Source organism: Eschscholzia californica, unplaced genomic scaffold (assembly GCF_041429995.1).
Source record: "Eschscholzia californica isolate CP2 unplaced genomic scaffold, dmEscCali1.0.p SCAF_4, whole genome shotgun sequence".
NCBI lineage: Eukaryota > Viridiplantae > Streptophyta > Magnoliopsida > Ranunculales > Papaveraceae > Eschscholzia > Eschscholzia californica.
Window position 1 is genome coordinate 32,422,452 of NW_028238461.1, and position 23,791 is coordinate 32,446,242.

Genomic DNA, 23,791 nt, shown 5'->3' on the forward strand with positions numbered 1-23,791 from the left:
TTCTGATATAGGACAGTGGAGTATGGTAATATCTTTCATCTCATCTTTTTATATTGGTATAGTCTTCAAAACATTGAGGACAATGTTCAGTTTAAGTTGGGGATAGGGAAGAACTTTTGCTAAGTCCTTCATTTCAGAAATTCAAGAGGGTTCAAATTTTTTAAAATTTTTAACTGAAAAATGTGAATCTAATAGTTGTTTTTGGCTTGTTAATAGTTATAAAGTCGAGTTGATCAAACTATTCGGTTGTTAAAAGTTTCTTCATGAATTTCGAGTCTTGAGGTCGGCTGTGCACTAGCCATTTGAGTATTATGGAAAGGAAGGGTAGACATTTCTGAGAGAACTAGATTAATCATTAATGGAGACTTAACCCTTGTGAGATATCTGAGCCTTTCTATTACCTTTGAGCGTACTCTTCTACACTGATTCTGAGTAGAATGAAGAGCTACTCAACCTCGCAACTTTGTAAAAAGAGCTCATTTGGTCTTGTGTGCTGAACTTCCATAGCCACTAGGAGTGACATCAAGATAGAGAATAAACTTTACTCTTGTAATCCATGAACCCCGATAATAGTGTCAACTTTAGGAAAACGGATACTCCACAATCCATTCATCATACCACTCCCGAGAATGAAGGCATGAAAAGTAAAGAAAGAAGAATGTGAAAGCTAAGTGGGAAAGAAGGAAAAGTTAATTGTTGACAATGCTAGTGTTGGTTTTATATTGTTTGTAGTTGCGTATTAAAAAAAATAAAAAATAAAAATAAAAATAAAAAAATGAAAAAGAAAGTTTGGGTAAAAGTTAATTTGAACTCTAGTTTGTTGTGTTAAATAAGTGTTCGAAGCAAAAAAGCTAAGTTTCGGAAGTTGCTTGAGATTCTCTAACATTGAAGACGTCGACATTCTCGAGATCACATCATCATCCATCTTATCACTTGTATCCGTTGACCTTTAGGAAGCATTATTAGAGGGCAGAGTGCGTGAGAAGGGTAAGTGAGCTTCCCATTCCATTTAGTGGTTATATTCTTTTTCGAAGATCATTCGTTTCTAAAATGTTGTCCTCACCCCTTTTTATGTGTTGAGTCTATAGTGGTGATCACACTCACACATAAGAGCAAACCATTCTTGAGTGATTTTAACTTTTAGAACGTATGTCTGTGAGGCCAAAGTTGAGGCGAAATGTATTAAGATAGGGATCAAGGTTCTGTCAGTTTAGAACTGAAGTGATTCTCATTATGGCTAGTTGTATGCACTTCGAGTCTAGATTATTAGTGAAGTGATTTTTAACATCTATAATGTGTTGTTAACTTTGATTGTTTCCTATTAGTTGCAAAAAATTTCTAGGAGATAAACATTTTTTTGGTCCATCTTAGTTGACTTCGACTATTTTTTGAACTTATTGTATTTTTGAAATGTTTTTGAATTTTGTGGGTATATACTCTGAAAACCCTCACGAGACAACACTCGTCCACTAGCGAAACCTAGGGGTTTAATGGCTTGTTGCATATGCTAAATGCAACCGGGATTCCTCCGAAAGTGAGTTAGGTTTTTCTTTTATTTTGTTTTGCTCGATGACTAGTCACCAACCAATATAAATAACTCTAAAACCCTAGTCACCAACCAATATAAATAACTCTTTTCTTCTCATTCTTGAGTAGACTTGGACATCCTTCTCATTTCTCTAACTCATCTTCTTGGTCTCTCTCCCCCTCTCTCTCTTCTAGTAGTTAAATCCTAAAATCATATTCTTCTATTTTCTTTAGCCACCTTCATCCATTCTCTTCAATCTCTTTCTATTTTCAACTTCTATATCTACTTTCTATTTCTATCATATTCTCTTCAACGGAAGCTGAGTACATGGTAGCAACAGAGGCAGTGAAGGAGGCAATATGGTTGAGTGGTTTAGTTGGGGATTTGGGCCTGAAGCAGGATGTGACAGAGGTCTACTGCGACAACCAGAGTGCTATTCATTTGACCAAAAATCAAATGTATCATGAGAGAACTAAACACATTGACGTCAGGTATCACTTTATCAAGGACGTGATTGAACAAGGGAAGATCACGATGAAGAAGGTTTTTATGGCAGATAATCCAGCGGATATGCTGACCAAGGCAGTTACAAATTTCAAGTTTAAGCATTACTTAGACTTGATGGGATTTCCAGATGATGAGCCCTTTGGAGGGCAAACCCTGACAGGGCTGGAGCGACGATGGGTCGGAGGAGTTGAGCTATGATGGTGGCAGATTTAAGTCAAGATGAGCATATTCAAGTCAAGGTGGAGATTTGTTGAAAAGTGTCTTGAGTTAGGTTTGATATTCAAGGCAATTTTGGACCGTTAACGAAGCTGATTACTGAGACATGGCTGGTATGAGTAGCAGTGCTCCGAGGCAGAGTTGGATCCAAGATAGAGCTGGAATGCGGAGCTGGGCTCATGTCGATTGTTAGTGTTAGAGTACCTATGTGTATTTCGGATTTAGTTAAAGAAAGTCGGTGAGGCGGTGGGATTAGGGTTCTAGTGGCTATATAAACTAAAACCCTAGGAGATATCTGTGTTGAATTCTCACAAATCTCTTGTGTAACTTGTTTTCTTATCTTAGTGAAAATCATCGTGTCGGTGTCGCCGTGGAGTAGGTCTCATCAACCGAACCACGTAAATCTCTTGTGTCATGTGTAATTGTTCTTTATTTCCTATTACTTTTCTTTGATTACTTGATCTCGATCACAACAAATCCTCTTTTGTCATAACATCTCCTCCACCGCCACAACTTCCAACCAGCACCACCATTTCTGAAAAACAACCATCCCTTCACTCTATTTCTTTCCCTCTCCTTCTCCCTTCTTGTCTCTCCTTTTATCTCCTTCTCTCTTCCTCTCTCTTGTTCATTCTCTATCTCTATATATTATTCTCATTTTTCTTTCTCCCTCCTTCCCTCCCTCCCTCCCTCCCTCTCTACCACCTTCTCTTATTCCTTACTCTCTCTCTCTCTCCCCCTCTTTATCTCTTACATTGTTTAGGCAAAGGAAAGTGTTCCCTTTGCTGGACCCCCTTCATCGGAGATGAATGAGATCTCGAGGAGGGTTTCCCTGACGGTTTTAGACTTTCTCGCTAGTCGACCACGAAATCCTCAATCGAGAGTTAAAGAACCTTCAATTAAGGGTGTGAAACCCTCGAGGGGGTTTCGTTGGAAACCCTCCTCGAGGTCCCCTTCATCTCCGACAAAGGGAGTACTGGTGAAGAGAACACTTTCCTTTGCTGGAATAGTGAAAGAGAAAGAAAGAAATAGAAAAAAAGGGGGAAGATAGGAGGAAAGGGAAAGACATGAGGAGATAGAGGGAGATAAATAGTTGATAGCGGTGGTAGTTGGAGGTGGTGGTCCGAGGTAGGAGGTGAATAATAGGACAAAAAAACAATATTTTGAATCAAAATGAAGTTGCACCCTACGATAAATCTAATTGACCGAAATATTTATTCCCCAGAGATTTTCTTAGATGCCCTTAAGCCGCACCCTAAAAAAGTAATGCACAAATCCTCCAACTAGATGTTAGAGTTATAAAAGAAATCTAACTTTTGAGACGGATCGGGTTCGGACTGGCCTATCGCAATAGGGCAACAAACTTCGTTCCATCCCGGACTTTCCACAAGTTCGGAACAAACGAGGCCACCAGGCTTAAAACGATGTCCAACTCGAGATTGGAAACTAACCTAGGCTAGCTTGGCCCGTCTAGAGTATGGGCCACCAGAATTACACCACTAATTTTGGACTATAAAACAACTTTTTTGAGATCTTTTATTTGTCATTCATCACATTTGTCTTGAGAATGTTTGAAGTGTTCTCCTTATATATTATCTTAGGAAGTGTTTCTCATAAATTCATTGTACTTTTAAAATAAAAGGTACCTTTGTAAGTTATGTGTGACTCCAATGTAAAAGGCCATATTTCTGGAGTAACAAGGAAATATTTTGGGTTACAAAATTTTTTTGAAAATTTTGGCCAAATTTTTTGTTCCCCTCGAATTACAACCACCTTTTTCTTGACGTCGCTAATAATCACCGACCAAGTGTCATTTGCCGTCAACATTTAATATTTTTCTTTAAGATCATTTTGTCTCCTCTCATCCTCCTGCTCCGACCACCTCTCTCTTGAATCTTTCTTACTCGAATCTCTCTTGAATATTTCTTTCTCAGATTTCTCTTTCTTTCTCAGATTTCTCTTTCTTTCTCTATCTCCCTCAGATCTTTCTTTCTCTCTCTAATCTTGTTCTCCCCTCTCGATTGAAACCCTGGGGTTTCATTCGGGATTGAGGGAGAGAGAGAGAAAGAATCGAGAGATGAAGATTTGAGAGAGAAAGAGATCCGGGAGAGAGAGATTGACATGTGCCTTCAATTTTCTTCACTAAACCAAACTTTAAAGAAAGCCAAAATGTAACAGGAAATTGAAGATAAAAACTACTTTGAGGGTATCAACCTCCTGAACAAGCTTTTGAATAAATTGATCGTGTTCTCCTTTATTAATTATGATTCTCTTTGATAGCAGAAAAGATCATCTTTAGTCAAACAATAGTTACTAGATACAAGGAAGAACAGAAACAATTAACTACTTTGACTAATTCAAACAAGAAACACCTAGACTGAAACAACTAAGTACTTTGACTTACTCAAATAAGAAATACTAGACTAAAACAGAAGAAAAAACTAGTAAATAACTTAATTAGGAACATACCAGTGCCTGCTGCTCAAAATTAACCTTGTCCCCAAGGTTAAGATCTGGAAATTGACGCTCCATATCCAGAAGTCGATCCCATGTGGCATCGTCTGCTGAAGTTCCTTCCCACTGAACCAAAATTTCAGTAATATCTCGCCTACCCTTGCAAGTTATGTGCCTATTCAATATCCAAGAAGGTTTAGGCTCCAAAATACCTTCATTGTAACTTGAGGAAGAGAAATTTGTGGCACGTTATAGTTACCTAACTTTGGCTTAAGTTGGAAAACATGACTTTTTCTTTACGTGGGCAATTGAGAGAATCTTAGTAACTGTTAGCACAAGACCTAATAACTTGATTACAATTGAAAAAAGAAACCCAATTGTAAAAGGAACCCCACTCACCTCTACATTAACCTAATTTTCTATTTTATTTAACCTAAAAGCAAAACCTAATCATACTCAATTACTCTTTCTCTCTTCTTTAAAGTCTCAACATACTTTCACACTCTCTCATCTTTCTTTCTCTCCCATATTTGTTTAACTTTGTGGTAAGCTTAATTTGTTTGTCTCGTTTTGAAAGTCATGTTGAAGCAGTTAAAGCGATTAGATATCAAGCTCCAGAACTTAGAAATGCTTTGGATCAATTAGCAAATACCACAAAAGATCCTCCGACGAAGAGTCATGCCATAAGCTTGGTAACCAATGATTTAGAAAATTTAGAATTTTTACTTGGTTTATATATTTGATTTGATTTGTTAAATGTAGTGAATGTCGTCAGGAAATTTCTTCAAAGTGAAGATATGAAAATTGATGTTACTTTAACTCAGTTACAGGAACTGATTAGATTTTTTGACAATTATAGAGAAAATGAGTTTATTTCAGCCATTTTAGTTGCCAAAGAGATTGCAGAGACCTTAGACATCGAGCTTGTATTCTCACAAAAGCGTGTCGTTCGTAGAAAGAAACAATTTGATGGGGATACTAATAGCACCAATGAGATGACTCAGACAACGAAAGAATCTTTCAAAGTGAACTATTTCTTATACATTGTTGATCAAAGTCGTATTTCATTGAAGACTAGATTTGAGCAGTTTCAAGAATATGAAGAAAAATTTGGGTTTCTATTTGATTTGAAAAAATTTACTACTGCGGATGATGAAAGGTTAAAAGAATATTGTCTCAAACTCGAAGGTTTGTTTAAAGCATGATATGCAATCTGACGTTGATGGAGCTCAACTGTTTGCGGAACTCAAAGTTTTAAAAGTGATTCTACCAAGTGACATAAGAAAAGCGATTGAAGTGCTTGATTTTACTAGTTCTAATTCTAGAGAATTAAATTTTCCAAATGCTTGGATCTCTTACAAGATTTTACTAACTATACTGGTTACAGTAGCCTCTGCCGAGAGAAGTTTTTCTAAGTTAAAGTTTATCAAGTCTTACCTTCGCTCCACCATGTCACATGAGAGATTGAACGGGGTAGCTATGTTATCAATTGAACAAGATATGACAGATGAATTCGACTATGAACGGATAATTAGTAATTTTGCATCTCAAAAGGCAAGAAGAATGTTTTCAAAACATATTTAGTTTACTTCTATATGTAAATTGGATGCAATTTTTATAAAGCGTGTAGATCATTTTTATGTTTTTTTACTTATTTTTAATACAAATTTAAATTGTTACGGTAATTTTTTTTTTATAGTTAGTGTACAAGGCCCCCAAAATTTTACTTCGCTTTAGGCCCCCAAATTACTTGGACCGGCCCTGTCACTAGCATGTTGTAAATAGTGATAATATTGTAGGGCTATCTATTTCAAGTGAAAGGAAGCAAAAACCAAACGTTGTGCTATAGGTGTTTGGTGCAATAAAAAATACTGATTTGCTAGTAGAATCCAACCAGAGGGACCCTCGCTTCTGTCATAAGTATATAAATCAACCCTTGGTCCCTTGCTATGTAATTCGACGAAGTCAAAAGATGTGGATTTGCTGGTCGTGGATCCAATTGAGTGATCTCCCATCTCAATTACTAAACTCCTAGAGTTCTTTTCTACTGTTAGATTAATCGCAGCAAGTTGCTGCTTAATCTCCTGCACAAAACTATTTGGTTGATTGTCGAGTTGTTGAATTTTCTCACCTTGTTCAGCCAAAGCATTCGAAAATGAGTTTAAGAACATCTGGATCTGCCATAGGTCGTAGAATCAAGGCTCTGGTACCACTGATATGTGCCTCCAATTGTCTTCACTAACGAAACTTTAAAGAAACTCATAATATAACAGAAAATTGAAGATACAAACTACTCCGAGGGTAGCAAACAAGCTTTTGAATAACTTGATAGTGTTTTCCTTTATTGACTATGATTTTCTTTTATAGAAAAAGAAATCACCTTCAGTCAAACACTAGTTTCTAGATACAAGAAAGAATATAAACAACTAACTACTTTGACTAATTTAAACAAGAAACATCTGACTGAAACAACTAAGTACTTTGACTTACTCAAATAAGAAATACTAGACTAAAACAAAACAAAAAGACTAGTAAATAACTTAATTAGTCACGTGTCAGAAATTTGAGAGAAAGAGATAGATTAAAGAAAGCGAAATCTAATAGAGAGGGGAAAAAATGATGATGGTGGTGGTCGGAAATGGTGATTGGTAGTGGTGGCCATTATTGGGTTCGAGATGTGAAAGAAGAAAATATTTTATTTTCTCAGAAAATTTGATATAATCTTCAATTTTCTTTTAAAATTTTTGTACCAGAAAAATTTACTTTTTTTTGATGAAATCAGAAACATTTACTTGTTTTTCTAAAACTCACCTATGTTTTAAAAAAAAAACTCACCTATGAAATCAGAAAAATTTTCTGTTACAAAACAAACCCCCTAAGAATTTACATCTCATTTATATAGTAAACGAAGGACCTTAGACAACTAAACACATTTTATTTAAACAATAGACAACAAATAATAGAGTGAGACAAACCCATTAGATGCTCGACAATCAGAACCGTTGATATCTGGATTGGTCTTTATTTAGCCCCACATTATTCTAGTTCATCACATGATTATTAAACCCCCACTGTCTGCGCTGCTCATGATATATTCTGGGTCTACCAAGAGGATTGTTTTTTATAAGGACTATTTTATAACAACTTCAAATAATTATGAAAGTTTCGAGGAAAGAACTTGAGTATATTAGACACTTAATGACTAGATTTTGTCTGTAATTTGTGCAAACTTTCTTGATCTTCATTGTCGAAAATGATGAAGCTTTTATGGCTAATCACATTTGTACTCACACTTTTATACAATAATGAAATAATGGTCACTGATTCTGACTTTGATGCAATCTTTTGTACCATCAATGGTGGGAAACTAGGAAAAATAAAGAAAATGGAGTAAAAGTAAAACACAAGTTTAAATATCTTATTATCAAATGATAATACTAACAATTACGACAATCGAAATAGTTGTCCACTATTCTAACCCTTAAATGTGAGAGACAAAGTGACAACTACATTAAAATATAATGTCGTAAATGTTACATTTCATTTCACATTAAAAAATAAGTAGTTTATCTATCCATATAAAAAGGGAGGAAGATAGTTTTTTTTTGAAATATATCATCTTCTTCAATAGTTAAAATTGCACCTCCCAAATTTATTTCTAAAGACTGAGATTATATTTTTAAAATTTTTCTTTAAACCCTCTTTAATTACGAAGTTTACCAAACTCATCTCCAGGAATTGAGACTACGCATTTGATAGAACTGTCTGTGTCTGCTAGATAAGAATTATACACTCGTCCAGTTTATAATAACTATAATTTAAACTGTGCGGTTTAAATTTTCGAATAATATCAAATTCTTCCAAAATGAAATTTGTGGTTCTTAATACTTAAAGAACCATATCTTCATTTGTAGAGTGTAGGATACCTCAAAATTTAACCAAAACTAGTAATTTTGTTTGTTGAAATCTTAATTATTATTCTACAAGATCCATGCCATATTATAGGACATAAGCCTAAATCTCTCTTTTGTGTTTACCTCTATTTGTATAATTTATTTTACTATATTAAGTGTCGTATGTGTCTTCAACAAAAAAGAAGGTGTAATATGTGGGGGAACTGAGAGACCTCTAGGTAACCCCATGTATATATTTATCATCCTAAATGATAGCTTCATTACTACTTCAAGTTGTTTATACCCATTTATATATAACTAATGTAAACCTATTTATATTTCTAACATATTCTATTAAAGGAAATAAAGGAAAAATAAGTAAATTCATTATTAGATAATCATGGGTATATATACATATGTATATATATCTACGTAGTAAAACAATAAGAAATTTGTTGAACAGGACAAACATGTTTTTCATATTGTCTAGAAGTGGTTAATTTGATTAGTTTCTTTTCATAAAACAATTACTTAATTATGATTTAATTTTTAAAGAGTTATATTTCTTTAAGCTCCACTCTTGAATTTGGATATGACGGTTCAGATTGAACCACTTAAGTTTGAGTCCATCATTATTCAAGGGCTGAGTTTGAAGGGAACCGTTCATTCTTTTAGAGCGTTACATTCTCGACAACCATGGTTGAATCGGTTCCTTGTACGGAGATTTACGCAATATATGTTACTGGAGCAAATCTAGTAACGAATTTCAATGTCAACGTTTGGTTTCCATTGAAAAAATCATGATCACTAATCACAGTATTAGTAAGAAATGTAAAAAAGGATTACTCCAACATGATGAAACAAAATTCACACGAAATTATATAGCTTAAAGTATGTTGATCCTTCAAGATAAAAAAAAATGTAAAGAAAAGATTAGTCTAACATTAACATCAATGCAAAACTTTTCACATGGAAACTGGAATAAACTTAAACATTTTCTACCTCCATATATTCTTTTGGAAGTTTTGGCATTTTATTTCTAAACTACAACCTGTTAACATCAAATTAGAAGAAAAACCTAACCCTAAAAAAATGCATTTATCCATCCTAAGGTTAGAAACTAGCCACATCATTGGAAAATTAGCTCCAATAAATAAAAATTAGATACTCAAAATAAATCAAAACCAATTGAGGAATGGCATTTCTTCCCATAATCAGAGGCTGACGCCGACGACATTCTTCCTTGCCGGAGAGTCGGTATTCCAGGTGGAGGGTAAGACCGGATTAGGGCAAAATTCATTCCTTTAAAGAAAGGATGTGTTTTTACCTCAGCTGCTCCTCTCTTTGCCCCTAGTCTTACCTCTGGATCTTTGGCCAATAACTTTGATATTAAATCCCTTGCATAAAATTCCGACACAGTCGCCGGTGATTCCGTCGGAAAACTTAACTTTTTCTTAACGATGTTTCCTAACGTCATAGCGTTAGTGTCACCGGCAAACGGTGTATACCCGTAAATCAACTCGTAGATGAAAATACCCATGGCCCACCAATCAACAGCACTACCGTGTGATTTTCCACTGGCTACTTCCGGTGGTACATACTCGTGGGTCCCAACTAATGAACATGATCTAGCTGATACTGGTTCAGCTACAAATTGCCGGTTCATTGTTATCGTCCGTACTTTTCTTGACCGGAATGACCGGTTACCAAAACAAGAAAATGAAGATGATTGTGTTGGTGATGATTTTTGATAAAGACTGGATGTGAGAAATGGTGATGCGTCAGGTGATTCAACGGCTGGGATTGCATCTGAACAAAGTGATAGATCAAAATCTGAAAGCATTATATGACCGTCCGATCTTACCAAAATGTTTTCAGGTTTCAAATCTCTATAGATTATCCCTAACATGTGTAGGTATTCCAATGCCACTAGCACTTCAGCCACATAAAACCTGATGCAAAGAATGATATCAAAATGGTGAGTTCCTTTGAGAGCACAAAAAATTAGATAGAATTCTAGACAAAAATCTTAGATGTGATTAGAGAATTATTGAAAACAAAAACATATGATTTTTGAAAAAATAACACTAGATTTTAGATGGAAATCCTGTATGAATTGTGGTAGTCCGTAGTTTGGATTAGAACATTGGGTGCAGATTAGAACCATGGGTGCACAAATTACATAAAATTTGCCTTTAGAGTGTGCTTAGTTTTTCTCTTGGTGACATTTTTCTTTGGGATATTGAAAAAGAACAAATTGATGTTCATTAATGGCGGATTTCAAAAATACATTGAAAAAAGATTCAATAATTTGGACATATTATTTTGTAGAAGAGACCAAAAAATCAATAAAGAAATCTGGGTAACGAAACTTTTGATCATAAAAAGATGAAAGTTTGTTTTTTTTTTTTTCTTTTTTGCAGTGAATTTTAAATAGTATCTCAGTCATTATGCTTTAATAATGAACTGAAATCAGAAGAACTTTTGGATTTTGGCCCAAAAAGTTGGAAAAAAAAGCTAAAAACAAGAATTTGATGTTGAAAAAAATGATTGAAAACTTACCTAGCTGAGCTCAACGAGAATCGTTTTCCAAGTTGTTTATGTCTAAGAGTATGCAAATCTCCACCAGAACAAAACTCCATAACTACACAAGCAAAATGTGAAGCTTCAAATTCTGCATAAAGAGTTGGTAAGAAAGGATGATCTAACATTTTCAGTATCATTTTTTCTGTTTCTGCTCTTTCAAGTTTCTTCTTTACTGCTAATGCTTCTTTATCAACTACTTTCATGGCGTATAAACATTTATCTTCATCTTCATTTTCATCCTCATCATTATTCAAATCTCTAAGACGACAAAGATAAACATTTCCAATGTCACCACTTCCAATCTTACGAATTATTTTGAAATCTCTGAAATTTAATGCGTTTTTGTTACGAAATAAAGCAGAACGAATAGCTTTCCAGCCCGAATCAGATGATCTATGAGGTTTTAAAGATTTAGGGTTTTCTGGTGATGATGATGTAGGTGTTGATTTTGTTTGGATTTCAAGTTGTGTATCAAAGGAAAAACTACTGAAACTACTACAACTTTCACAACTCATTGAACTATGTAGGCTTGATGAACTTAGGGTTTCTGAACCTATCTCTCCTTCTAAATCAAGAAAACTATCTAACATTTTATGTTCCTATAGATAACAAGATCTGACCTTCAATTTATAAGCAAATGAGCAAGAATATAAGAAATCAATAGTTTCTAGGTTTCTATTGGAACTACAAGTTCGGTAATATCAAATATTTCTCTCACTCTCTAATGAAAGAAAAAGGACAGAGGATTAAAGGAAGCTCAAATTTAAGCTGTTCTTTAATCAGTTTTAGGGTTTCTCTCTCTCTCTTTCTCTCTCTATTTCTTCCTCCAAATCTTGTTTTATTGAGGATATAGAGAGAGAGAGGTTAAACTTTCAAGAGAGGGACAGTTGGAAAAAGAGCTGGTGCCTGGTGGTGTTCATACCTTGATGGCTTGATAGTAAATTAAATGTAAGAGTTGTACGGAGTTAACTACAGGTACATAAGTAACATAACCATGGTTTATTTGGGTTTTAAAAAAGTACATAACCATGGTTGAGTGTAGTTTTAGGGTTTACCTTTTGAATTGACACGTGAAGTAATAGTAATTTGCTCGTGTAATATTTTGCATGATGCCAAAATGGGAGTGGAAATTCTAGGGACGCCCGGGTTATTGCTATTGGCACTCTTTCCAAACCTTCCATTTTGTTAGATTGGTTCTTTCAAATGTCTACTATTGTCTGTGTTATCAATTTTAGACATCCATAGACAAAATAATTTCTAGACACTTCAAAACACGTCCCGCACACTTGATACTGAGAGCTGACATTTCTCTAAAATTTCTTTGTTACTCATTTGCTTTTTGATTAATGAGCAAAACAATCAATTGTTACAATATCATGAACATCAACCTACTAGGTATATGCATAGGGTGGGAATTCGGTCAAGTTCGGACGCCCATGGATTCTCGAAGAAGCATAGCTGAAGATGAAAAAGATATATGTCTAGCAAATGGGAAGGCCACAAATTTGATATCTCGAAGTAGGAATACTTAGTACCCCAATGGTTGTTAAGTCTATCAAGATTCTGAAAGATGCGCTGGAGCTTACATTGCTTTTGGAGTAAATTTGTTAACCACGTACAGTTCTGAACCAACTAAGTGACACTGGGTTGTAGTCAAGCAAATTCTTCTAAATCTAGTTGAATATTCATGCCGTATGAGGTCTTAGTTGAATATCTTTTTGTTGAAAGTAAATGCAGATTTAGAGGTCAAATGAACCAATACCTTAGAATAAAATGATCCACACAACTCCAGATCTATAGACCACCTAAAATAAAGAAAAAACATAATCAGATGTTGATTCACACATGTGTATGAGGTTTTTAGTGAAAACGTCACCCAATATAAAAAAACATAAATTAAATGGCATAATAACCTTCTATCCCAAGCTGGTCGCTCCGTTGTAATGTCTACAATCGCTGCGTCTGTTCTCCGATACCAAATGCAGTGTTTTTTCATTCCTAAAGGCATAAGTAACCGCATTGAGGCCACTCAACGGTTCTCTGGTGGGGGAAAAACACGCTCTTACCATCAACTGGTCTACCATCTGCCTTCCCTGCAAATTAGGAGGTTTAGGGTTTAGGCTCCCCACTCTCGACAACCAAGCCTTTCTCAGTAAACTTGTCTGGCGCATCCTCAAAAACCTTGAAACTTCTTCGGCCAAAATTCTTAAAGTCAAATATTTCCACAAGGAGTCTAAGCCCGGTTCGTCCAAATCTAACCATTCCTGGTTGCGGAAATCTATTGTTATTTTGACAAAGTGTCGAGCCTTATTTTCTGGGATGTTAACAAAGGGACTAACATCAATATCTGGTATGACTACTGGATACCGGACCACCCTCCGCCCCTTAGCAACACCAGAAACAACCACTTAATGACAGTGGCGCAACTTATTAATAATAACCAGTGAAATACGAATATTATATCTCAATGCTTTAACAAATAAGATTAATTTACAGGCGCATACAGACGATACTATTCGCTGGACACTAACCAAATCAGATGATTTTACTATCAGCTCAATGTATATTTTCACCTTAGAAACAACAACTATACATATGAGACTATGGAATGAAAATTTATTTGGAACATAAATACTACCTCGAGAATCAAACTATTCATATAGAAATGTTGTATAAACAGTCCACCAGTAAGAAACAAAATCGAAAAATATATTGGTAACATCTACAATTGTGAGTACTGTGACAATACGGAGACCATTACCCATGTTCTGCTTCACTGTTGTCACTCCCGCCCCATCTGGTTTCACTTTAATATTATGACTGATTATCTCACCAGCCTCCGCCATTGGATTCTTAAATGGAAAGATCTAGAAGCAGAGACAGTTAGCCTATACGTGAAAATACTAAGGTTTATACGAAAGCCAGATGTGAAAAATATTTTTCGTCGTAGGAACAATCTCCTTTGCAGATTATCACGAGAATTAATGGAACCTCAACAACTACGAATACCAAAACTACAGTTACACCCAAAACAACTTATCCGCCATGGAAATCACCAACAGCCTCGTTTCTAAAAATTAATGTAGACGCTTCCTTCATCGCTCTATCCGAACTAGCATGAATAGGCTGTATCATACACGAAGGTTGAGCGCATTTCATTGCAGCAATAATAGATACTACCGGGGGTCAAAATGCAGAAGAATGTGAATGTCGCGCGATCATTCATGCTCTGCAGTGGGCAACAGATCTCCAAATTCAACACATACACAGTGAAAGTAATGACCAAAACTTGATTCGACACCTCCACAACTATAATTCAGCGATCTAATGGCAGTCCAGCAAACATATAGACAACATTTCTCGCCTTAAGGATAACTTCGAGAGCATCATCTTTTCTTACACCCCAAGGCAAAACAACGAGCATGCAGATAAACTGGCAAAATGGGGTAGGCAATATCGTTGCAGGCGCTCATGGCACTCATCCCAGGACCTCTACAACTGTTTAGCTTCTTAGTCTTCTCTTTCTTCTAATTTTGTTCGTTGCTCTCTGTTGGTTGACTTTCAACAAATAAAAAATTATACATCAAATTACAGCAGATTTGAAATAAGTTTTTGTTAAATAAAAATAAAGGTAATTTAGTGTAACTGACACACTCCAAAGGATAAAAATAACTTTTAAAGATGTTATAAGATGAAATAATTCAGTAAACTTGACGATTGCTTTGACATACCGTCAAAAACATTGTTGTTGGGATATCACTAAAGGCAACTCCTGCTAGCCCAAAGTCGTAGGTTTTGAGTTTGCAGTTTGCATTGGACACATAAATGACATGTGTTACCGTTAGATGTTTCATGTAGGTCTGCACAAGAACATCTCTGACAGACGTCTCTTAGCAACTCTTAAATTAACTTTTATGTTCTAAAAACATGTCATATGTTTTTTACAATTATGTTTTTTGGCCTTAAACTTTTAGTAGGAGTAGGCAAAAATCATTAAAATATTATAGTCTTTCTAAACAAAAATAGTAAAATCTCACAGGTCAGAAGAAATTTTGGTTATACCTGCAGATACGTCAAAGCCATTAGGATATCTCGATGAAACACATTTGTTGCATCAAGAAGCTTAAACATCGAGTACAAGCCATCACATCAACCGATCACAAGGAACAACAAATGTCAGTCACACGTTTCTAATTTACTTTTAGTGAAATGGGTCATTCAAGGGATAAAGCAAGAAAACAGTTCAACTTCCATTTTATGCAAATGTAGACTCAGGTAAGAAAGCAAAAACAATCTATTTTTATGCAAAGGAAGAATCAAGTAAGAACATCATAGGTTAACTTGGGCAACTATAATGTCAGAGAAGTGAGAACTTAAACAATGGGTACATACTTATCTCCATAGATTAATTACTTTTGAAGAATGAAATAGAAACGAAGAAGAAAGTAAAAGAATTGCTTGAAATACTTCACTGCACATCAACAATTTAGTAGTAAGAAATAAAATTTGAAAAGTCTTACATACTAACCTCGTTATTCACTGTTCTAGATGGAGAGAAAATGAATGAGATAGATGGAGAGAAAAAGCGAAGAGGTTTAAATAGGTCTAAATAGTGAAAAATGAGAAATTCAATTTCATTCTGTAATTACAACAAAAGTTTTTGCAGCAAAGTTAAACACCATGATAAGACTTGATAAGTTTCAATGATAAAGAGCAAATGCCAATGAAGAACAAACTATTAGTAAATAACATCACCATGAAAAGGAGAAGAAAAAACAAGCAAACAAATTCATTCAGGCATTACATCAAACACCTCAAACTCGCAAATGAATATCGACCCAAGATGAATATTGACCCAAGATGCCTGGAAAAATGAAGATGATGAGGATGATAGATAGATAATGATTTTATGGAGATAGAGAGGATTAATGAGAGCAATCTAAAAATTAAAAATGGAGGAGTAGACGAGGTGTGTTAGGGATTCGTTTGAGCAACTGAAAAATTGAAAAAATCCATATAACTTAAACAAAAAAATATTATTAACTTCATAATCTAAACTTCTATAATATGAAACCAAAATCAACATCTACAATCTGAACTTTTGAACTAAAACCAAAATTTACTTTTGTAATTTCACTTATACGTGAAACTGGATAAGACGGTTGCGATCCATCCCGTTCCTCAATAGAGAGAAAACATCGTAAAATCGGTCGAGGGATCAGATTTTGAAGCTATTTTCGTTTTACTTATTTTTGCTTTTGCAATCTTCAAATAGAAACTTAGATAGTAAACGGATGGCAATTACAATATCCAATAACAATTTAAATAACTTGTCATGTAGAATTTGGAATTGATTCGATAAACTAAAAGAACTCCAAGAGATTTCAAATATACTAAAACAAAAAACTCATAAAATAGAAACTAAGATAGTAAGCAATTGCAATTTAAATCCAATAACAATTTAAATAACTTCTCGTGCGGAATTTGGAATTGAATCAATAATCTAAAACACAACTCCAATAGATTTCAAATAAACCAAAAATAAATGTCCACCAGCCTTTGATGCAACGGTTGGACACCCCTCTTAAGCCCATGAGGTCGTGGGATCGAGTCTTGGTGGAAGCAGTTAACCATCAAGATTTATGCCATGTAATTTAGGCTATATATTAAGTAAATAATGTAGTAATTTGTCGGGATTTAGGCCTCTTTCCTGCTGTTGGGCTTTAGGCTTCTTTCATTCATGGTTTGAATTAGGCGGTTATCGTGCTCATCACATCTTCATGATGTATCAATGCCTTGTAACGACTAACCTAGATTGTAGTCGAATTCTAAAAAAAAAAACCCAAAAAATATTTCAAGTGAATAGAGATGTTAAAGCTTATGATTTCTTATTATTATTATTAGGGCATGATGTGAAATAATTGAAATTAGATTTTAAAGCATATTAGCAACTCACTCAGATGCTATCAAGTTCTCAATTACACAATCATGTTTCCTGCCAAAAACAAGTAAAGAAGGAAAATAATAAGAAAGTTAGGCTAAAGAAGAAAATGAAATAGAAAATTGTTAAGAGTGCTTGGCAGAAAAAAGTAAAAGAATAAGAAGGATTAGGATTTTGACACAGAAAGAAATCGGCAGTGAACCTCACTCTTTGTTGTTCTTTCATAATTTTTCTTTCTACTGAAAATAATTTTTGCTGAAATAGAGAAAAATGGTTAAAACCCTAATGAACTTAATGAAATTCATCATCAATAAGTTCCTTCAACTTGATGAAACTCATCATCAATAAGACAACACAAATGGAGATGATAAAATTTAGAGAGAGAGATAGAGAGAGAGCGTGTGTCTAGAAAATACTTGGAAAAATGAAGATGACGAGGATGAAAGATGGAGATGAAGATGGAGAGGATTAATGAGAGAAACCGAAAAATTGAAAATGGAAGAGTAAAAGAGGTGCGTTAGGGTTTCGCCATTGAAGAGATGGAGCAAAACGTGATTAACAAATAAACCACAATTTATTCACGTCATTAATAATGAACCACGGGCTGTGTGACGTATCAAGGGAGAGATGTGTCTTTTTTTCTTTGTCAATCTTAAGATAAATGGAAGGGTGAGGTTTATCATGGGATAAAAGGACGGATGGAATTATCCATTGGTTTGTCCCCATCATCACCCGTCCACCGGTTTATTATATAGATGCCTCACATGAAGATTATTGTATTAGAAGAATTCATCTGGTGATTTTCAAATAATATGATACCAGGGCCGGCCCTAAGTCGCGGTGGGCCTAAAGCGAACTCTGAAATTGAGGCCCTTTAAAGAATTTTATATTATTTTGTTACCTTGTTCCTATTATCAAGGTGTACTTATTTGTAGGTTACATTGCCCGGGTGTACGAAAAAAATTATGTAAAAAAATAAAAACAATCTTTTGTCTAATAAAAATATAAATTTGGCGTCAATTTTAATATGAAATACATATTAATTTCAAATACGTGTAACAATTACAAATCTTACTTACAACTTTGTTTCTAATAAAAAAAATGAGAGATCATTACAACAACACTTATTTTAGTTAGTTTGGTATAACAATTTTTTTAATATGTTCAAAAGAGCGAACTTTCTTGGTAGATAATTAATTTTGTTTTATCATGTATATGGTAACATACTCTTAACAAAAAAAAAATGTATATGGTAACATGTAATTGCCACAAAAAAGCCTCTTATAAAATAACGATTGAATTTTGTAAATTTTTATTTGCGATAATGTAGCGAGTCACGGTACATAAATATTTGTATCATATAATATCTCAAGTAATGATGCACGGCGCAAAAACTAAAAATATGACTGGGCAACGGTGATATACATATAACATGTAAAAAAGAATAACATATGAATAACAAAACTACTTCCTAAAAGTAAAAGTCAATTTGATTGATATTGGTGATCAAGAAATCTCAATTAAAAAAAAACATGATCAAGAGAATTTATTAAACTAAAACATTAGGGCATTTATGAAATAAATGAGTTGATATGGAAAAAGAGCGAAATTATGAAGGCAGTCGGGATTGAACTCATCACCTTTTGGGTTTTGAAAGGAAGGTTTACCAACTGAGCTAATTGCAAACATGTTATATTGCACTGTTTTTAATAAAATATCTGATTATTTTGGGGCCCTTAAGTTTCCATCAAAAGTTGGGGGCCCAAAGCCACCGCTTTGGTGGCTTTGGGCCTAGGCCGCCCCTGTATGATACAAAGATGTTGGATATATCTCTGATCCGCATAGAAGGATTTCAAAGGCAAGATATACTTTTCTAAGCGGTGGTACAAGTTTCTAATGGTGATCAAATAAATAAAGTATGTCCGTAATCTCATCTAATCATTCCGAAATTATTGTTTGCCATGAAATTACAAAGAACGGTATATTGCCCAGATCAATCATCATAAAAAGATTAGAAGCTCATGTGGTCTTACTCTAGTTACAAACTCGACGACAATCATTTTTATGAAGACAATTTAACATGCATCACTCAAATCAAAGAAGAATATATTAGAGGTAATGAAATTAAACATATCTCACCATAGTTGTTTCACTCACATCATCTCTAGAAGATTGATGAGATAACGCCAACTACAACATTCAGAAACCTAGTTCAAGGAACATGTATGCGAGGCGTGACTAGTTTGACGTCAAACTATATGTCATTACATGAGTTCGGTTGATTGATCCAGCGGAACTCAATTAACCAAATCAAACGTGAGAAAAAAGTGAACTTAAGTAAGAACAATCGAAGTTAAACTCAGTCTCTAAACTATTATAGATTTGGATACTAAAAATCCATTTCTTAGTTTATGATCCCTATCAAGTAATGATTACTAATTTATGGTATTATATGATGAATATATATGTTCATAATATATGTGGTGGTTTTCATAAATCCAAGTCGAAGCCAAAGCAAACCAAGATCGGTTGATCATATTTGAAACTGAGCCGAGTTGAACATTTTTCGATCCGTTCGGTTTGGTTCTGTCAAGTTCGACCGGGTCATTTGACCGATCGTTGCTCACTTCTAATAACAACAAAGATATATAACAGAGGTTTCTTCAGGATATTTTATTATCCGATCTTTGCTCACTTCTAATAACAACAAAGATATATCACAGAGGTGCCTTCAGGATATTTTATTATTGTGTTTAGCTTTCAGGGCAGCTCCTTAATTTACTATATAAATAGGCTACCAACCTCTTTATATTGAACTTTCAATTAGTATACAGGATTTGTGTTTATCTTTTAGGGCACCTCCTTAGTATAGGCAATTGACTACCACCTTTTTTTATATTAGACTTACAATTAATATTTTATACTCTTTGGTTTATTAGTAATAAAAGAGGGTGCCAACAACTAATAACTCAGTTGGTAGTGCATATATTTCAAAATTCTGGAAGTCCCATGTAGGATTCTAAAAAGACGTAAATTTAAATATATAGTTATTGAATTCACGTTACTGTAGATATAAATGAAATAAGTTTGTTGGGGTTTAGGTTCGGTATGTTATTAGGCTTTAGGCCCCTTTCGTTAGTGGTTTTACTTGGGTGATTATCTTGTTTATCACATCTTGATGATATATCAATGCTATGTAATGACTATCGCAGTATATTTCTAAAAAATGTACTAAAATAGGGTATTCTTTGATATGTTTTATCTTTTTCTTTCTCACATTCCTGTTTATACTATAATCTATATAATAAGGGAGGAGGGTATCTTTTCTCCTCATCCCAATTGCTAAGATTTACTCTCCCATGTTTGTTTCTAACGGTTAGGATGTACTCTATCAAAATTTGAGGGTTCAGATTTGATTGAAAATCAACTAAGAGTTGAGATTATAAGAAAGAGCATCTTTTCAAAGATCTCATTTTTCTTTGGAAAGACTTAAAGACCACCCACATTATTGTTATAAGCGCCCCATTTAAGTATGAGTCCCTTCAAACTTTAACCTTTAAGGGGCGCCTATAACTGCGATGTGGGGCGCGTATAGATCAACGTCTTTCTTTCTCACAACCATTCTCCCATACATCTCATTCCCTTTCCTTCTTTTAGTTGATGTTAAATCTCTAGTACGTCTGTATTAAGTTATAGAGATTTTGAGTTAAGATACAATTATCTTAAATCAAACCTCATGTGACGCACTTGATAGAATTGTCCGTGTCCGGCGGACACGGACTATACCTTCGTATATAAATATTATAACAATTTTTTTTTTAAATTATTATTATTTTTTTGAGAAATCGACTACGGTCTACGTTAGTTGTTACAAGGCATTGGTGCATCATTAAGATGCGATAAGCACAATAACCGCGCTTAGATTAAACCAACAATTAAAAAGACTTAAAATTCGACAATAAAGAACTTAAAGTCTGACAACAAAGAACTTTTTTTTGTTGAGAGAACAACAAAGAACTTAGAGTCCGACAACGTCTACTTTATTTCGTGTCTAAAAAGTATTGTGAGTTCAAATTTTACTTCTAATTATTGGAGGGTTCATATAAATTCTTTTAACCCCACTAGATAAAGAGATAAATGATGTGAATCATTATAGAAAATGGCCAATACTGTCTTGTAAAGTGGCGACCAAAAGCACATTCAAGTGGATCCCATCTTGAACTTATATCAAAAAGTGAAGCCAAACTATTTAGAATTTCACAACATCTTTTTTGTCTATCTCCCAACTAACTGCCATTTTGCATTTATGATTGATTTAGATAATATTTATGACGAAGTTATTGACCCAGAAATAAAGGTTGGAATGAGTTGGTTAATTCTAACTCTGTACATTTGGTCTCCTGAAAACTTACATGATTTGGTAGATGAATTTATGTATAGGAAACATGTGATCAAATATACAGTAAATTTTTTTTTTTGGCTTTAGATGATAATTACTCAATGTTGGAAAGAAATAAAAATTAGTCAATCCGGATCTTAATATAGATACTTAGAGGTGTATCAAGCTTTCTGGTGTTCGGAGAAAAATATTCGAATGTCGTGATGCATTTATGATATTCTACTAGAACACAAATAATGCCCTGAAATGTCTGTTACTAGGGGTGGACTGAACACTGATTAACTATTTTGATCAACTGTGAGAAGAATCAGAGGCAAGTGTTAAATTAAAATTGTCCCACAAGAAAAGTTTCACAATAAAAATGACCCAACTTGAAAAAAATTGGGTAGAAAATAATATAGTAGTATAATCCGAATACATCAGTTTCCTTTGGAGTAACATAAAAACTTTTGTTCCCGCTGTAATTATAATTTGTAATTAGATCCCACTTATTTAATTATATCGGGCTTCATCTCTAAAATGACAATGTGATTGGCGTTAACCCCAATTTTTCTATTTTTTTGTCAAAAACCGGTTAAGTTAGGGGGTGTGCCAGCCACGTGACTTTTGTTTGACGAAGATACCCTCCATTCATCCGTTGTACCGAAAATACAACTTTCCTCCAACAATTAGTGTACCAAAGGGTTCTCTTTGTAAAGAGATCTTATGCTCGAGGGATGTAGCTAGACATATTTCTTCATCCCAATGTTGTTTGTTCCTTGCTAAGGCCATGGAAAGATGTGCCAAAAGTGAACTAACAAATCAGGTAAGCTTCTATTGGTTTTCATGAGCTTTATTATAACGGGAGTCCATTTATGTAGTCATCATGCACCAACTGTTGTGGAGAGAGAAATCAGAGATGAGCACTAATTAAGAACAGATATTCATGAAAGTCCTTTGAATCTAATTATATTAAAGCCTGAAAGGGAGGAAAAAACACTAGGGTTTTGAAGGGTTTAGTGAATGGATCGTTCCGCACTGATCTATTCCCACCTTTAGTGGGGCAGTTGGGAATTATTAATGGGGAAAAGAAATGTTTTAAGATAGAAATTGAATTTTGAACCCTCCATTTGGATGTAAGCCATAACCACAGTAGCATGAATGGAGGGTATGTTCGTCAAATAAAAGTCGTGTGACCGGCACGCACCCTATTTTTGACGGAAAAATAGAAAATGGGAGTTAACGCAAGTCACATTTTCATTTTGGAGGTGAAGCCTGATGTAATTCCTTTGAAACTGGAAATAGTTAATCCTACCCATCAAGGCACAAATACATGACATAACAAAAAGGACAGAATGAAATCAGTAGTGTTTGATCTGGGTTGGACCAACTGTGGCAAACCTCATCCGAGACTGCTTTTTCTTATGTATTATGCATCGAACCGAACATATAAGAACCAACCATAGTTCATGTTTTAGGAGGAAGGACATAAAAAAATTACCTGACTATTTTGTAGAGTTTTGATTTCAGGATACCAAACCATACCCCAAAGAGTTTCTGATTGAATGAGACATTGATGTCGCCTTTTTGGCCCCCTTCCTTGATGTATAGTTTGGTTCAGGTTTCACCTTCTCTTCGTCAATATCAGCTTTAAAAGTTCCTGGAAAAATGAATGTAAGATTATGACAATTTGAACATGCAATTTGAGCTCCATAAGGACCTTAAAAAATACTCCTTTTCAATCAACGGTTTTACATAATGTAGGAATGAATACCATTAGAGTGACGAGAATGAGCATTGCCGAGTGCCTTTAATGTGCACAACTCTTGAACAAGAACACGTTCTTCATCACTGTTATTCCAATGAATATCAATTACACACTTCCATTAATTCTTTTATATCTCATTGGAATGCAATGGTAGAAAATTAATTAGTAAAATCATTAATGCTCAGTTTGAAGGAGATAATAAAATAGATTAAACTCCAAATTTGTTGAAGGACTTGGAACAACTTGAACATGATGGTGTTAGGGTGCTGAATTATTTAGCTGAATCACAATAGTTGAACTAGTCTTTACGTAGTTATTTCAAAATAAGTGACTTATATGTTTGAATTAGTCTTAAATTGTTTGCAGACTTTATTTCCTTTTATTTCTGAGTTAGTGGGTTAGTTTCCTGATATTAAGGAACTACTTTCTATTGTATCTCTATATATTGGCATTTGGAAATGGAAAGGGATACGAAAATTACCACAGTTTACACTATTGTGTATTGAGGTCGTGAGCTCCT

The 23,791-nt window shown here is 34.4% G+C and overlaps 1 protein-coding gene across 1 annotated transcript; it reads right to left on the reverse strand.

Annotated features, from left to right (window-relative positions):
- Positions 1 to 9,520: 9,520 nt before the first annotated feature.
- Positions 9,521 to 12,104, reverse strand: LOC147544169 (protein kinase PINOID-like). The gene is made up of 2 exons (XM_086636931.1): positions 11,161 to 12,104; positions 9,521 to 10,550 (listed from the first exon to the last, which is right to left on the reverse strand). Exons 1-2 carry the CDS (start codon positions 11,772 to 11,774, stop codon positions 9,767 to 9,769), a joined length of 1,398 nt encoding a protein of 465 aa, XP_086493057.1. The 5' UTR covers positions 11,775 to 12,104; the 3' UTR covers positions 9,521 to 9,766.
- Between the last annotated feature and the right edge of the window lie 11,687 nt (positions 12,105 to 23,791).